Source organism: Talpa occidentalis, unplaced genomic scaffold (assembly GCF_014898055.3).
Source record: "Talpa occidentalis isolate TD23 unplaced genomic scaffold, MPIMG_talOcc4v2.1 talOcc4.8, whole genome shotgun sequence".
In the NCBI taxonomy this organism is placed as follows: domain Eukaryota; kingdom Metazoa; phylum Chordata; class Mammalia; order Eulipotyphla; family Talpidae; genus Talpa; species Talpa occidentalis.
This window is the reverse complement of record NW_023605194.1, coordinates 23,308,830-23,325,155: the sequence shown is the minus strand read 5'-3', so window position 1 is coordinate 23,325,155 and position 16,326 is coordinate 23,308,830. Positions and strand designations below refer to the sequence as shown.

Below are 16,326 nucleotides of genomic sequence, written 5' to 3'. Positions count from 1 at the left end.
CCAGCAGTGGCAGGAGTGGCAGCAGGCACATGCCCACAATAACATTAATACTAGATGCCCACTAGGCACCCAAAGGACCCACCCAAGTCAACACCTAGAGGCAAACTGCTGGCTCAGAGCTAAGGACAAAGAACAGAAAAGAGCAACTAAATTTAACCAAAGAGTGGACAAGGAGAGGTTTCCCTGGGCAGAAGTATTCCAGCTGAAAGATAAGGGCTACTTTTCCAAGCATAACCAGCAGCATTAGCAAATGAAGAAGGAATGTTAGAATCCAGAGGAAGGAAGGCATCAGGGGAGGAGGCAGGAAGTACTCACAGGGTCTGGATGGCCCGCAGGGAGGTGAAGGTGCCCTTGGCGAGACTCTGGATCTTGTTGTCATACAAGGAGAGCAGGGAGAGGTTCTGCAGGTCCTGGAAGGCATCAGGCCGGATGCAATTGATCTTGTTGGCATTCAAGAGCCTGAGGGCAGAGCCAGGGCCACATGATAAGCGGTAGGCGCAGGATTGGACTCCTTATGTCCTAGGCATCTCTCTAAGCAGCGAGATAGCATTATCTCAGGGAGAAGTCCGTCCGTCCATGGGGCATCTGTCCCTCCAGATGATGGATTCTGGGACAGCAGAGGGCACAGTGGCAAAGCCACCTTGGGGTTCCTCTTCTTTCCCAGAGTTCTGCTCTTCGCTGGGCAGCTGATGTGGACCTTTCGAGTCTGGGTCCTGGGAGAGACCCTTGCCAGAATACGCATGGTTCAAGGCAGCTGAGCTGGGCCTGGGTGCCCCCTACAGGAGACAGCTCTGTCCCCAGCCACAGGGAGCTCTTCAGGCGGCATCTCAGGGGCTTCCCAGCAATCAGTTCTGAAGCAGCTCTTCCCTCTCTGGCCTCTGCAGAGCCCTGCAGGCTTCACAGCTCTGCCAGGCCTGCCGGCCGCCAAGCTCCTTGCTTCAGGTGGGTCTCCCACCCCCCAAAGCTGCCTAAAGTTCCAGTCTGAAAGGTCAGAGGAATACTGGTCCCCTCCCTGTCCCACCCATAGACATGAGGATGGGTTCTTACAGGAGTTGTAGGGTGTACAGGCCTCCAAACACGCCGCGGGGGAGGTCAGTGATCTTGTTCCCGTAGAGGACCCTGGAGAAAAGGAAGCAGTAAGCCAGAGTTAGAGAGAGGCAGCCTGCAGACAGCACTGCCTCGTACCGGGTAGGCTGGTGCAACAAGTTACCAGCAGATGGCAGTAAAGCGTGTTAAGAAAAGGTCCCCGTTTCTAGTTTGTGTGCGTTGTACACTGCACAACTTGAAGGTTGCCATTCACAGTTGGCCCACCCACCACCTTGGACTATACTACAAGAGAAAAGGGTGCACCCAACAGGCACTGAGCTGACAGCCTCCGGTACCTTCTAAGGGAGTTCTCTGCTGTTCTACACCTAGGTCCCTCATCTATGCCACCATGTGTCCAGGCTGCTCAGGGGCAGGACAGAGCGAGAAAAAAGAGAGCTACAACAATATTTCTAAATTCACAGAATAATTTTTCTAGATTTATTTCTAGATTTACAGAATAATGTTTCTAGAATAACATTTCTACATTTACAGAATCCCCATTGGGGAAGGAAAATGCTGAACAGAGGCAGAAAAAAACACTGTCCTATCCTCATATCATCTGCCACAAGTCAGGATCAGAGCACATCTGGGGAGAAAGATACAGGTGTGGTAGATGTCATAGCTGGAGCTAGTGGCTGCTGCTTCCATGGGTGACCATGGGAAGGCTCAGGAGCATGAAGTGATGAACCCCTGCGGGGAGGCAGGGCCAACATGAGGCCAGGCAGAGTCAGATACTGCAAAGAATGCTGGGAAAATCTCCACTTTGGCTATGAGAGCATCACAGTTGCCAGGGGCTGGGGCTCTGCCGAGCTTTCCACTCTTGCAACCCTTGATTCCTCCCTCTCCTCCCAGCTGTGCAGGGGTCCCCCGCAAGGAAAGGGATGCTGAGCAGCCAGAGGGAGACCTGTGAAGGGCTGTGCTCCTCTTCCAGCACCTGCCAGAGAGGCCTTGGACCTGATGGGCCACTTGGGGGGTGTCCTGGACCTCAAAGGGAGTCTTGTCTCTGCTACTCACAGTGAGTTCAGGGAGCGGAGGCCCTGGAAGGCGTCTGGCGCGATCTCTGCAATCTGGTTGTTGCTCAGGTCTCTGCACGGTGAACAGAGGAGAGAGGGCAGCTAAACCTCCAGGGGCCACCAGCCCTGCCCGCCTGCTCTACTCCAGATGCCATGAGGGCAGGGGTTTCTTTGAAATTAGGAAAGTCAAGGACCAGTGTTCCTATCCATCCCAAAGACCCACAGCCACTATTTCCCTGTGCAGCGCGAGGGTCGATCTCGTGCAGCATATGTTTCCCCAAATCCTGTCCCCCTACACCCTATCTCTGGCCTCGATGGCTCCTACTGGTGCCTGAATGAAATGGGGTAAAGATAGTTCTGATCGAGTGCCAGACTTGGGCTCAGCACACCACTGAGGCCTCAGGATAATCCTGCAAAAAGGGTCACAAACTGTTGCCCCCATGTCAGATGAGCCTGGCAGGAAGGCCAGGCAGCGACTTGTCCAGGGCCACTGAACGAGTGGAGGCATTAAGGACCTTCCTCCTGCCCCAGGCGACCCCTGAGAGCAGCGGGAGGACTCACATCCTCCGCAGCTTTCTGTAGGGAGAGAAGGCTCCAGGAGGGATGGACTTGATCCCGTTGAGCTCCAGGCGGCTGCAGAGGGAGAACACGAAGTCCAGGGTCAGATCGCCCCAGCCCCAGCTGTCACTTGCTGGACTTTCCCCCTAACCCAGGCCCTCTGTCCCTCCTGCCACTGCGCCCATCCTTGTCTGGAGGAGACGGGCTGGCACAGGCAGAGAAAAGGAGCGGCTGTGATTTGAGTGCCATTATCCCAGGTTTCTGTGGCGGGACTAGTCCCCTTAGCTGACACTAAGACACTGACTCCAGCAGCTCACCTCGCTGGGCTGGACCACAGGACATTCCCCCCACCCCCGTCCTCCAGGGTTGCCCAGCCCTGGGCAGAAAGCTCAGTCCCACGGAGGCACGTGTCTTCTCCACTGGCACTGAGGGGATTCAGGCGAGCCCTGGGGTGGCACCTGCTCCAGTCTTCACTGGACCAACCGGAGCCAGGCCAACCCGAGGGGTCTGTGTCCCAGCACCTGCCCGGCCCTTGACTTACATCTCGGTCATGGTCTCGGGCAGGTTGGCAGGGATGGCGGTGAGACCTTTGCCACGACAATCCACGATGCCATTGCTGCAGGTGCACATGGCCGGGCAGGAACCTGAGGAGAGGGTGCAGGAGGGCACACGCCCCGCCTCCCCCTGGCCTGCAGAAACAGCGGGCTATGACCTCGGGGTGTCGGGTGGGCACCTCCCTCCCCAGACACACACTATGGTGGGGACAGTGCTCAAGGTGCATCTCTGGATGAGGATGAGGCAGAAATCACCAAGGACTAAAATGTGACTGTGGGTACCTGGCACATATTAGGGACTTGGTAGATGTTCTCCGAACTTGAATCTGAACCTAACTGTGCTACGTGAGAGGCTGGGTCACACGTTAGGAACCCCGAGCCTAGATTCTGAAGCTCTGGGTCCTAGTCTGCGCGCTGAACATGACTGAGGCCCAGCCTCCTCGCTCAATATCCAAGGCCAACAGAGATGTTAGTTGAGCACTTACTCTGCGCCCCATGCTGTGGTGGGCATCACAGATGCAACATCCCACTTAATCCTACTGCACAACCTCTGTGAGGAGTACAATATTCTTGTGGCCATTTTACAGGCAAGAAAGAGGAGATGGGCGGGGACAGCAGGCGGTGATGGATAAGCCCAGAGGTGGAGGCGATGAGCAAGGACAGAGAGAGGAGGTGATGGGCAAGGTGGGCCAGCGATGGGTGGATGTTAGTACTTGATGACAGGAGGAAATGGGAGGGCAAAGAGGTGGGCAGGAGTAAGTGGCATGGGGAGGAGAGTGCAGGAGACAGGCAGAGGGAAGCGCCCCCAGCACCTGCACCCACCTGAGCAGCTGAACTCGCTCTTCTGAACCTCAGCCACGTTGAGGCCACGCAGGCTGGCGGGCCCGGAGCACTGGGTGAAGAGCCCAATGGTGGGCCGCTGCCGCAGCCACTGTGAGAGCCAGGCCAGGTGGCAGTCGCAGAACAGATGGTTGGAGTGCAGGCGGCTGCAGGGGACAGGTGCTCACCATCCACTGGGCCCCGCGGGAAGGCCAACCCCACGCGTGCTCAGCCCAAGGCAGTCTGCACACAGCCGCCTGCAACTCAGCTCCCTCCCAGGGATGAGCCCCACAGCAGCGAAGTCCCCTCCAGCATGCTGGGGGCACACCTGTGGCTGGCATGTGCCCTACCACGGTCGATTCATTTCACTGAGCTCGCCTAGCCCCATGGCCTCAGAGCACAAATCATTTCTTTCCCCCGGAAAAACCAGATATAAATGACATTCAATGTCCTTCCATTTGAGATCACCCCTCACCCCTCCAACAACTGTCCCCCCGCCACCGGGCTGGCCGCTGGTGTGGACAGTGGGCTCCTTCCCCCGAGCAGGGGAGCCCTGCCTCGGCCCCTGCCCCGGCCCCGGGCCCACTCACAAGGTCCGCAGCTTGGGCATGTGGTTGAAGCTGGACACAGGGATGGTGGTGACATTGTTGTTGTTCAGGGTCCTGCACGGGAAACAGGAGTCAGGGGGTAGTTAGGTGGGAGCGAGGGGCACGGCTCCTCTCTGCCATGTTCCACAGTTCACCCTGGAGGCGGACGTGCCCTGGGCCACACATGGGGCGGGGAGGCTGTGCCAAAGAGGGAACCCCAGGAGCCGCCTTCGGGGAGAGCCCCTGGCAGCTGCTCCATCAGCTCCTGTTCCGCAGGACAGGGACGGACAGGGACGGAGCAAGAGGGAGAGGCTGCCTGCAGGCTTGGGCTGGCTGGGAGAAGGGGCGGGGTGCAGAGTGGGGGCCTGGGGCGGGGGTGGGTACGGGGTGGGGGGAGGTCAGTGGGAGCAGGGTAAGCCTGGGTCGCTGCTGCGGGCTGAGCCGTGAGCATGAATGTTCTCATGCTGGAAGAGCGGAGGGCACAGCCCCCCTGGGCCTGGAGCCCGCTGTCCGCCTCCTGCACTGCTCCCACCCCCAGCCAGCTGCTGGACCTGCACCTGCGTTACCCGCCTCTCCACACCTCTCCCCCTGCCAGCCCGAGCCCCCTCTTTACTTACAGCACCTCCAGCCCCCGCAGAGCCCGGAAGGCCCCTTCCTCGATGCAGCTGATTTGGTTTTTGTCCAACTGTCTGTGAAGCAAAGGAAGGTTGTAGAGGAGGCCAGTGGCCGAGAGCAGGGGGTCCAAATATTTCAATCAAACAACCCCCTCATTAAACAAAAAAAAACCTTGCAAATGGCCTGGGGAGTAAATACTCCCCCTGCCTTCCCGCCCCCCGTTTTTTGGAGACCACCTAGGGGGCGCTGGTAGCTGGAAAAATGAGAGCAGATCACAGGAGCATTGGCCCTGCAGCGAGGGGCTGCCTGGAGTGCTGCTTCCAGAATGAAGCACTCAGCGAGTGTGACCAGCATCTACACAGGCTGGGGAGGAGGTAAGCCCCAGCCAGAGCAAGTCTGCACACCAGAAGCGAACCCCACAGCTGGCAGCACCTGACAACCTGAACTTATTGCCATGTTTACATCTTAGAACAAGACCATGAGGTACAAACGATAGGCTTGTGTTACAGAAAAATAGATCAAGATTCAGTGAAGTTAACTGACTTGCAGTAGCTCATGCATTTGTACCTAGAAGAGGCTGCTCAGACCCAGCTCTCCCAGCCCACAGGGGCACGGAGACCATGCCATTTAACAGACCCAGAAGCCCCCCAGCTGCCCTGAGGCTCACCACACTCCCTACCCCCAAGGCCCTTCTGAGCATTTGCTGGGTTTTCACACAAAATAACACCAGAAGGAGAAACAGACATCATCTGCCTGCTTCCTCCAACTCTGGAATGTTCCAGAGTTGGCACCTGTGTCTCAGCCTAGACCAGCTCCTTGGCTGTCTGGACCATGAGCCTCATGGGGACCCACGAGGATGCTCCCTGGTGGCCCCGAAGCTCCTGAGCCCCTCTCCTTCCCAGGCCTGTACTCACAAATTTTTGAGGTCTGTAGCTCCACGAAAGGCTTTTCTGGGGATGGCCTGGATGATGTTCTCACTCAAGTCCCTGCAAGGACAGAGCCAGAGGAGAAAAAGCCCTGGTCAGAAAAGATTTCTCCAGAGTTCCCTGTGACTGAGAGGCCAGGCGGCGGGACATGACTGATGCGTCCCAGCACCCGGGACTGTGCCTGGCACACAGAGGCTGCTCGGTGGACATTTGCTGAATGAAGGAATGAGGGAATGAAAGAGTGAGCTGGAGAGAGGCACCCTGCCCTGGAGAGCGCTCCACACTCAGCCATTGCCTCTTCTCTGGGGAGAAGGGCGCAGCTGAAGGGAGAAGTGTGGGGTAGTCACGACCCACTCTGCCAATCTCGCCCGGCCCTCCTGGCCCAGAGAGGTCAGCTCGGCCTGGCAGTGTCCAGTGTTGCAAGGCGGCAAGCAGAGGGGCTTCTCCTAGGCGGGGTTGGACTCCAGATCCTGGGCACCAGCCCATGGGCCAGAGCCACCCCAGCCGGGGAACCAAAGCACCCGGCCAGGGGCTACAATGCTGCGCCCCTGGTCCCAGACTTCGCCATCACCCCAGCAACGAGTGCCCTGGTGTGAGGAGGCAGCATGGCAGGGACTCTGCTGACCCCTGACCTCCTCGAACCCCAGGCAGCTGCCAGCTGCTTCCTCCAGCTCCCCTGGCAGCGCCCGGCCCCAGCACCTATCCAGCTGCCTCTCCCGACCTCTTACAACATCCTCACAACAGACTTTACAAATGCCACTTTCCAGGGTGGTGTTTCTTTCCCACAGTCATGGTACCAACTGCTGCCATGTTCAGAGCCCAAACCCAGGCCAGCACTGCCCAGCACTTCAGCGTGAAAGCACTCAACCCCTGCGCCAGCTGTGGGCACACACCGCGACTGTCTCCCCGCTGCAAAGGAGGCCAGGGGAACCCAGAGAAGCTAGGCCGCTCATCAAGGGAACACAGCAAGTAGTGCGGCCGCAGACCCTGGACCTGGGACCCAGAGCCCCCCGCTGGCACAGCTGCCCCAGGAGTGTGAACTAACCCCTCGCCCATTTTGCAGGGGAGGGACCTGAGCTCCAGACATTGTCATTTACCCAGAGCTGGCACCGGGGCTCACAAAGGCCTGTTTGAACACCGGCTCCCCACCTCCTGGCTGTGCTTCTGTAGGTCAGCCCTCCTCCCACCTGCGCCCCGGTTTCCTCATGTGCCAAGTCGGGGGTAGAGTGGGGAGCCCTGGTCTGCACAGTGGAAGCCCACACCCGTGGGCTCACTCCCCTCTGAAGCCCAGCCCCACCGGCCTGCCGGCCCCTGGCCAGCCCAGGCCCCTGCGGTCTGAAGGGCTCTGTCGCCGTCAGCACCCACCCCTCACTTTCCTGTTCTCCCTCCTCCAAGACTACAGTCGTCCACTCCAGCGGGGCCTTGCCGCACGATGACCAGCCTGCCACTGCCCCTTCGCGTAGCAGCGCGTCCCTCCTCTGCCTCCCAGGAGGCAGCAATGGCTGCAGGTCAAGCCTGTGTCCACTGTCCACTCCTCCTAATATCACATCCCCCCACACCCTTCTCTTTGGCCCTGGATTTCGGTCGTCTGTGCTGCATCTTCACCCCCTGTTCAGCCCCCCACGTTCCCGGAGCTGTTTCCTATGTCCCACTGGCTCAGGCTGCTGCAGGTGCCTCCAGCGTGCCCACTCCTGCCTGTCCCCACGTTCCTTTTCTCGGAAACTCCTGCCGACCCCAGTTGTCCTGAGAGGAAGAGAGGCGCTTCGGTCTTTAATGATCGGCCTATTCCTGCGTCTCTCCTCGCCCGTCTGCTTTAAGCAAGCGCCAGCCCACAGCTGGACCGCACTCTCACGAAGGCCACAGCCAGGGCCGCCCAGCCACCTACAGGAACGTGAGAACATAAACACTGACTGTCTCTCAGGCCACAACAGTTTGAGGTAAACGCTCGCAGAATCCTTGAAGACTAAAACAGGGGTGCTTGGGGGGAGTGGTCCGGAAGCAGAGAGCCTTGGCACTGCTGGAGCAGGCAGTCCTGACTGGGGCAGCGAGGACCCCCTGAGCGTCCGTGAGGCAGGCAGGGCCACGCTCAGGCTCTAGGGCTGTGAGCTGGAACGGTGCCTGGGGCTTGGCTGCTTCAGGCTCTCCCTTTGGGCCTCGGTTTCTCCCTTTGTCCAAAAGGTAGCCTGGACCAGATGATCTCTAAGCCTCTGCACCTCCCGCCGACAGGAGTCCGGCACCTGTGTCTCTGAGTAGCAAGTGGGGCACTTGGTCCTCAGGGTGCTGAGGTCCAGGGAGGAGGTGAGGTGAGGGAGCTGATGGCAGGGCTTTGAGAGGAGGGGAGTGCGAGGAGAAGAAGACACAGCCACCCACTTTCTCCCACCCACAGGGAGCCGGGGAGAGGGAAAGTGGTGAAGGTAAGAAAGGACAGGGAGGGGGTGGGCTGGAGACTGCAGAGTCGGGGAGATGGAAGGCCCACGGGGTGGGGGCCTCCGCTGGGACCTCCTCTCAGCCCCGGCCATGCCTGGGAGCGGACTCTGGGCCGGCAACTCACATCCATTATTCCTTTTAATCCTCACCACAACCCTGCAAAGGAGGTTTTTTATTTGTATTGATTAGTTTATCGATTTAGTTCAACCTTGTTCCAGAAAGGTTTTAAGGGGGCTTATGGGGATTTACAAAGCAGCAAGAGAGCAGGAGTGAAAAGGGGGGTGGGGAAGAAAAATCAATGGCAGGGACCAAGAACACAACACCAGGTGCCCCGCGCACCTGCTGGTCTGGGGAGACCGTGGCTTCCGGCGTCCTGAGCGTCAGTGTGAAAAGGGAGACTGCTTAGGTAATAGTGACCCCGATATATGTATAAGTTTAAAGGAAACACTTTCTCTGGAGTGTAGCTGTTTTTGGCAAAAAATGAAGCAGGAATTTCCCCACGGGGGTTTATTAAAAAATAACAGTGTGGTCTAATCAATAACTCTAGGTCCTTATAATAAATGGGTTTTGAGCACCTGTTTCTTATAATAGCTCATCATCAACGTAGGGTTTAGGGAAAACAATTGTATAGAACAATTCTAAGAACTCACACCATCAGCTAAGAGAGGAGGGGGATGCAGAGTGGGGACAGAAACTGTGTGAATGCAGGAGGCCTGACAGAGCCGGCGTGAGCCTGAGTAGCTGGCTCGCCTGGAGCAGAAGGTGCTGGCGGAGGTATTTCCAGGAAAAAGCCTCTCAGCTCGAGCAGGTGACAGGCTAGACCCGGGAGGCAGTGATCTGATGGGCTTTCACACAGGGTTCTGGGGCACCAACCTTACAAAAGAAAAAGACACTGCCTCCAGGCAGGCAGGCAGGCTGCACAACCAAGACCCAATCCATGAGGTGAGGTGATGTGAGGTGAGGTGAGGTGAGGTGAGGTGAGGTGAGGTGAGGTGAGGTGAGGTGAGGTGAGGTGAGGTGGGGTGAGGTGGGGTGAGGTGAGGTGGAGTGAGGTGAGGTGAGGTGAGGTGAGGTGAGGTGAGGTGGGGTGAGGTGGGGTGAGGTGAGGTGAGGTGAGGTGAGGTGAGGTGAGGTGAGGTGAGGTGAGGTGAGGTGGGGTGAGGTGGGGTGAGGTGAGGTGAAGTGAGGTGAGGTGAAGTGAGGTGAGGTGAAGTGAGGTGAGGTGAGGTGAGGTGGGGTGAGGTGGGGTGAGGTGAGATGAGGTGAGGTAAGTTGCAGTGCGGTGCGGTGCGGGTGTGGATCCATCCAGAGCCAGCCCTCAGCAACTCACGTGTCCATATGAGTAAAGGAAATGAATGTGAGACCAGGAAGAGGCGAGCCTCCAGCCAGAGGGAAAGGGGTGAGTTTGGAAGCCTGAGGGGAATGCAGGCTGCTGGCGGCAGAGGGACTGGTGGAAAGAGCCCACACCCTGCAATGAGAAGAATCTAGGTTCAATTCCTGCCTCTTCCATTTACCAGTCAAAGACATGGGAAGTTCCTCAGTGGAGAGCTTCTGTTTCCTTATTTGTAAAATGGCAACAAAAATACTTACTGTATGGGAGCTTGGAGACTAAGTGAGTCATATATCTAAGCTCCTTTTCTAGCCCCAATTCATTTTTAGCTAAATTGAACTAGTGGATCCTCACATGATTCTCTTGCTCTAACCCCTCTGCATCTTCCTGACCAATTTTTTCCTTAACAATATCTAAGAAAAGACAGTTTTGTCCCTATAGACAGTCAAGGTTCTGACTGCTGTTTCCAGTTTGATCACTAGAGGGAGCGAGATGCCTGCCCTGAGCTTGGCTGCCTTCTCAAGTCTCCTCACAAATCCAAACAAAGCTATTCTGGGGAAGGGGTGGGGGGTGGGGGTTGTTTTTTGCCCCAGTTGACTTCCCACTTGTCAGAAACTATCTTATCATTCTCAACCTCCTTGCAATAAAGTTTATCATCTCCAGTTTCACCCAGGTTTGCACGGAAACCAAAAGGCATCACCTACATCTTCATTACACTTTCCCAGGCCCCAGCCTCTTTCATCTCCTTCAAACACGGTTGTCTTTCCCCATCCTTCTCCTGCGGTGACCCTGAAACAGGCCCTGGAGTGCAGGGTGTGACCTGGGTGTGTCCAGGACACGATGAGACACACCGGGAGCAGGAGGGTTCTGGAGGCGGAAGGACAAACCTGTGGTCCACTCCTGGCGGGAGCCAGAGCACATGGTCACAGTGCTGCCAGGCACCCGGAAGGAAGTCCCAGGGCAAGGACACAGCAGCCAGATAAGGGGCAGGACTGCGGAGATCCACACACGTCTGGGACACAGTCTGAGGCTGCATGTAAAGTGTCACAATAGAAACTGGGTTCAACAGGTCCTGACTCAGCCACTTTGACCATGGGGTCTTGGCAAGTCACTTAACCTCTCTGGTCTCAGTTTACTCATCGGCAAAATGAGAGTGAGAAGCGGCACGTACCTTGTGGGCTCTGCTGTGAGAGTTACTGTGTGCGCTTGGCCCTGCCCACTACTCCACTGCACTGACATTCCCTCAGTTCCTCAAACCCCTCCTGCCACAGGACTTTTGCACTTGCTGTTCCCCCCTGCTGTTCCTCCACTCTTCACCCAGGAAACTCGCACCCATCCTTCATATCCCAGTCTACAAACACCTTCCGATACTCCCATGACGCCCAGGCTGCTTCTTAGCACAAAAACAGATGCATAATGAAATACTACATTAAATGTAATGAAATACTGCTGTTATGGTTAACATCCATCTTCCCTTACAGACCATAACTCCAAAGGTCAGACACTCTCTTGCATTCCCCATTGTATCCCCAGGCTTAATATATTGCAGGGGCTCAGTCATTTTTAGCTAAATTGAACTAAAGTGGATCTTCACATGATTCTCTTGCTCTAACCCCTCTGCATTTTCCTGACCAGACTATGGAGTCTGGACAGGCTGTGCAGCCGAGAGGGGAAGGCGGGCTTGGAGCAGGCAGGCTGGCTGTGTATCGTGGCCACACAAGACCAAGGCTCCTCACCTGGGCACTGGGTATACCTGCACCTGCTCTGCCTGACTGGCGCAGACCCCATGACAAGAGAGCTCTAAAAAGGAGGGGAGCTCTGTGGAGCACTTGCTGCATTATAACATTATAAGATATTCTTAAAATCAGCCCTACCCTGCCCTTCACTCATCCTGATGGGGCGTGAGTAACGGGACACCCTCCTGGTCCCGAGGCAGCACAGGCAGCATCAGCAGGGAGCTCTGGGCAGCCCAAGAAAGACAGATGACTCTCCTGGGGCCGCACAAGGAAGAGAGGGAGCTGGAGCCCCTGAGGATCCACCCTGGGGAGTTAGAGGTAAGGTCGCTGCAGGCAAAACTCCCTCAGCCTGCCACCCAAGATCAAGGACCCTGAGAGGCAGCTGCCACCCACGCTGGGTGTGGGAATGTCCCAGTGACCCCAGCTGGGTCCTCTGCCCTGAAGAAAAGGGGCAGCCAGGCCCACATCCTGCCTGGGGCATCACCCCAGGCTCCTACTGCGCCTCCCCCCACACACTGCCAATCTGCTGGCCTCTGCCAGGGCTGAAGGAAGCAGGGACTGGGAAGCCGAGGTCAGGACCCCATGTTCTCACTGCTAATCCCCCTTCATGCTCTAACCAGATTTGGCCCTGTTGGCAGACCAGCCTCTAAGAGGATCGGCAGGGGGCCCAGCTGCGGCGCTGAGCACCAGCCAAAGCCAGACCCAGGCCTGGGTTCCTGCCGCCTGCTCAGTCACCCCACTACAGGGCTCTGGGCCTGCTCTGTCCTGTCCCCTCGTCCCCTGCAGTCTGACTAGTTACCCTGAGCCCATTCAACGTGGGACCCCCCCCAGGAGGGAGTCACACAACCTGACTGTGCCCCACCACCTCAGCAGGGCTGCTTCGTTCCAAGAGCCTCAGATTCCAACAAGTCAGTTGTCAGAGACCCTCCGAGGGCCTCCCACAAGTTTCTTAATCCTGACGCCTCAGACTGCTCCCCTGTAGAGTGGGAACGAGCTTGTGGTTGTGGGGCTTAGCTGGGCCTGTGTGTGTGTGCCCCAGCCAGGGCTGGCAGGGGCAGCTGCTGCTGCTTGTACTTTGTGATGGTCCTGATAGGCTCTGTCGGGAGGGGTGGGGAGTCACAGCTGGAAAATCCAGGACTGGGAATCAGGGGGCTGAAGCTGGGCACTGATTCTGTCACCAGCCCTCTGGGGTCTTGGGGTAAGACCCGAAGTTAGTTCCCAGTGCCTCGATGTCCTTGCTAACCTCACTGATCTCCCAGCAAGGGCGGGAGGAGGAAGGGACACTGCACCTGCTAGGGATGCCCCCGCGATCCCACAGCGGGAGACTCAGCACCCACTCCACAGCCTCCCGGGCCTGAAGAGGAGCCGGTAATGGAGTCTGTATTTAGTGAGCACCCCCACCTCCGCCACTGTGATTTATGTGATTCAAGAGAGGGAAGTATGAAAATCATTTGTATCCACACCTGGACCCCAGGCAGGCAGGCTACAGCCCCTGCACCGCCATCAAAGCAAAGGGCAAAGGAGCAATTTTTATTCTCAGGTGGGGGGGCGGGAGAGGGACACTGGGATACAACCTATGGGTGGCGAGCGGGAGGGCAGCTCTCCCTGCTATCTGGGCATGCCACTACCCACCGGAAGGACAGAGAAGGCTCTCACAGGAGGGGCATTGCATCGGCCACTCCCTGGGCCGCCCCACCCTCCCACATTCCCGTTGGGTTGAGTGTAGACGAGACACCATCCCCTAAGGCTGCCTGAGACGACTGTGGGGAGAATCAGGCCGTGGTCATCAGTTTCTCCGAGGAGGTCAGGAGTCTCCCAGGGCAGTGGCCAGGAGACAGAGACCCCAGGGCTGGCTACACCCCAGGCTCCCTGCAGGACATGGTCTCAGATGCTGGGTGCACACCTTTCCCTGAGGCACTCCTCAGATCTGGGGGGAATATCCCTGTCTGTCTCTGCCTTTATTTCAAACTTCCCCTCAAATCCTACCCCTGCCACCCAAAGGGGAAACCCATTCTGCAACCCTCTCCCTCCCGACACCCCCACCCCAGGGCAGCAACAGCAGGTGTGAGGATTGACCTTGTGGGTGTACTGTTTCCAGGTGGTCCTGGTCCTCTTCGTGGGTTCTTGAGAGGCGTTTTGTGCCTCAGTTTCCCCAGCTGTTACATAAGTGTATACAAAGAGTAACTGAAGGACGGCATGTGAGGGTGTCCAGGAGACTCACAGGAGGAGATAATCAATTTTACTGCTGGGAAGACTTCAGACTACTCTCTGCTGACTGGTGAGGGGCATGCTCCTTCTCCCGCCCCCCAAGGTGGTTGTAAGAGTCATGGACTCAAAGCTCACACGTGCTCCGTTACGTCTTGAGATTTTAATAAATGTTGAATCCCCGACCTTTCCCCAGCGGAGCTCCTGATGTCCAAGCTCCTGTACGGGTTTTGCAGAGTAACACCCAGTATGGTGGGGTTTGAGCTTTGCAGGAAAAAAGGGCTGGTCTGAGCACTCAGCACATGGGGGGCGCTGTGGGCTGGAGCGATGCCCCCTGCCCTCCCCGCCACATTGCCGAAGCCTCCATGCTCGCGTGGCCAGCCCCCTCCCTCCAGGCCCCCAGAGTTAATGTTGCAGAAACCTCATTAGGAAGAGACATTAAGCAGCCCTGGATGGCTGCTCCATAAACCCACCCTGGGTAACATTTCCTTGAACCGAGCTGTTTATTATGCCGCTACTGAGCAGCACCACAATCAATTCCTACAATAGAGATATCAGATGAGATGCACGCACCCCACACAGCAGCCACAGAGCTCAGCCAAGGAAAAGCTTCTCGGAGACTAGAGTCCCACCAGTAGTGAGTGGCTGGGGACACAGCAAACGGAACCAGCCAGCATGGACCCCCACTGCCATGGTAGGAACATGGCAATAGGGAGGATGAAAAAGGCAGGAGACACAACCCCCTCTTAACTCATACAAGGATGAGGCTGTCCACTCTACTCAACCACCGCGCAATGAGTCCCAAGGAAACCTCAGTATTCTGCTGCGTTCCAAGCAGGGGTGCAATGGGGGAGACAAGTGTCTCCCCCAGATACCTATGTGGCCCAGTTGTTCTGAGATTCCCAGCCCAGATCACAGTTGTGGGGCCAGGGGTGAGCAAGCATCAGGAGAAAGAACCAAGATCTAGTGGAAAGAATAATGGAGTAAGATAACAGGAAACAGGAAGAGTGAGGGAAAAAAAAAAGCAGAAATGGTACAAATATCAGGCCTCCCTGGTGGCACAAGGGGTTAAGCACAGCACTGTGAAGCTATCCACAGCCTCTGCAGCATGAGTTCTATCCCTGGCAGGCCAGGGAGCAACCCACATGGCGCAGCAGACCTCTCCTGACTCGCCCGCTGCTCCCCTGAGCAGTGTACTTCAGTCAATCCACCTGTTCTGCTCCCCGCTCTGTCTCTGGTGAATCCTCTCCCCGCCCTCCCCGCACCCCTGGACTGTGCCCCAGTTCTTGTCTGAATAAATATATCTTTTTTAAAAATGGTACAAACATCAAAGGAAAGAGGTAAGCTCACTTTACCCTAGGCTCGCCCTGTTGAACGTGGAGACTGGTGTGTTACAGGACTTACCAGAAAATAAGCTTGGGAGAAGCGTCCTTTCCTGGCTCCAATGCCAAGCATGGAGGCCCCCTGCCCGTCCCCACAAAGAGGGGGCCATAGGAGGGAAAAGTAGGACATCAGCATCTTCAGGGAAGGCCCAAGGACACTAGGTCACCCCCTTCCAGGAGCAAAGTCACAGATAGTTCAGTCCTCTAAAGATCAAATCCCACCAGCAAGTTGTCAAATTTCCTTGTTTTCTTTACAAGTTGTTTTCAGTTGGGTGCTGGCCCATTTGTCTTCACAGCAGCCCGTGAGGGGCAATTGGGCTGTCCCTGCAGTCGCAAGAACACACGGGTGGGTCCATCATAATTCAAACACCAGTAGCGGGAGCAGAGACAAATGGAACAGCCCTTAAAATGCCATAATAAAGACTAAATGCAAAATCAGTCAACTCACACCAAATAGTTAAAGGAAGTAAGTCAATTTGATGAATCGGTCATTTGACAAATTGGCCATTCAGTGAATTGACTTTTGGCAAATTGGCTTTTAGCAAAATGACATTTGGTAGATTGGCTGGCTTCCGACACAGCAATGTGTTCAACAGGGCAATTACTTACACGCTCCCGGTCCAGGCTCACAGCCTGGTGCCAGAGCTCAGAAGAGCCCCACACCATTTAGTGCACTGCTCTCTGCGGGACTGGCTGCAGCCAGGGTGGAGTTTAGAATTTTTTGAGGGATGCATGCACTGCACAGCTGGCCGAATAAATATATCTTTTTTAAAAATGGTACAAAAATCAAAGGAAAGAGGTAAGCTCTTCCATACAAATCATTTTTCTCAGTTAAGTTCATCTAGACTTAGGGAATGTTCTAAGGTTCTCCCTCATTAGGACCAAGAGAGGACTTGAGAATGGCGTGGATTCAATGTAGTTTGGGGGAGTGAGAGCCAGGGATAGCAGCCACAGGGCTGGACAAGTCAAATCCAGGCTGTTCTGGGTAGGGGGTAGAAGGGAGGGCACGAGGAGGCAACACTCTGAGCAGGTGACCAAGTTGCCAGTCTAAGCCTCCCCAGGGAGAAGGTGGGGGACCTTGCAGGACA

At 56.4% G+C, this 16,326-nt stretch overlaps 1 protein-coding gene across 1 annotated transcript in view; it reads right to left on the bottom strand.

Moving 5' to 3' along the window:
• Nucleotides 1-16,326, bottom strand: part of SLIT1 (slit guidance ligand 1) — a 144,557-nt gene that overhangs the window by 35,408 nt on the left and 92,823 nt on the right. The window contains exons 5-13 of the mRNA XM_054690310.1: nt 6,147-6,218; nt 5,235-5,306; nt 4,621-4,692; nt 4,034-4,197; nt 3,199-3,346; nt 2,661-2,732; nt 2,101-2,172; nt 1,048-1,119; nt 316-459 (exon numbers count right to left, since the gene is read on the bottom strand). Of these exons, the coding sequence (XP_054546285.1) occupies nt 316-459; nt 1,048-1,119; nt 2,101-2,172; nt 2,661-2,732; nt 3,199-3,346; nt 4,034-4,197; nt 4,621-4,692; nt 5,235-5,306; nt 6,147-6,218 (888 nt within the window). The remainder of the gene's footprint in view (nt 1-315; nt 460-1,047; nt 1,120-2,100; nt 2,173-2,660; nt 2,733-3,198; nt 3,347-4,033; nt 4,198-4,620; nt 4,693-5,234; nt 5,307-6,146; nt 6,219-16,326) is intronic.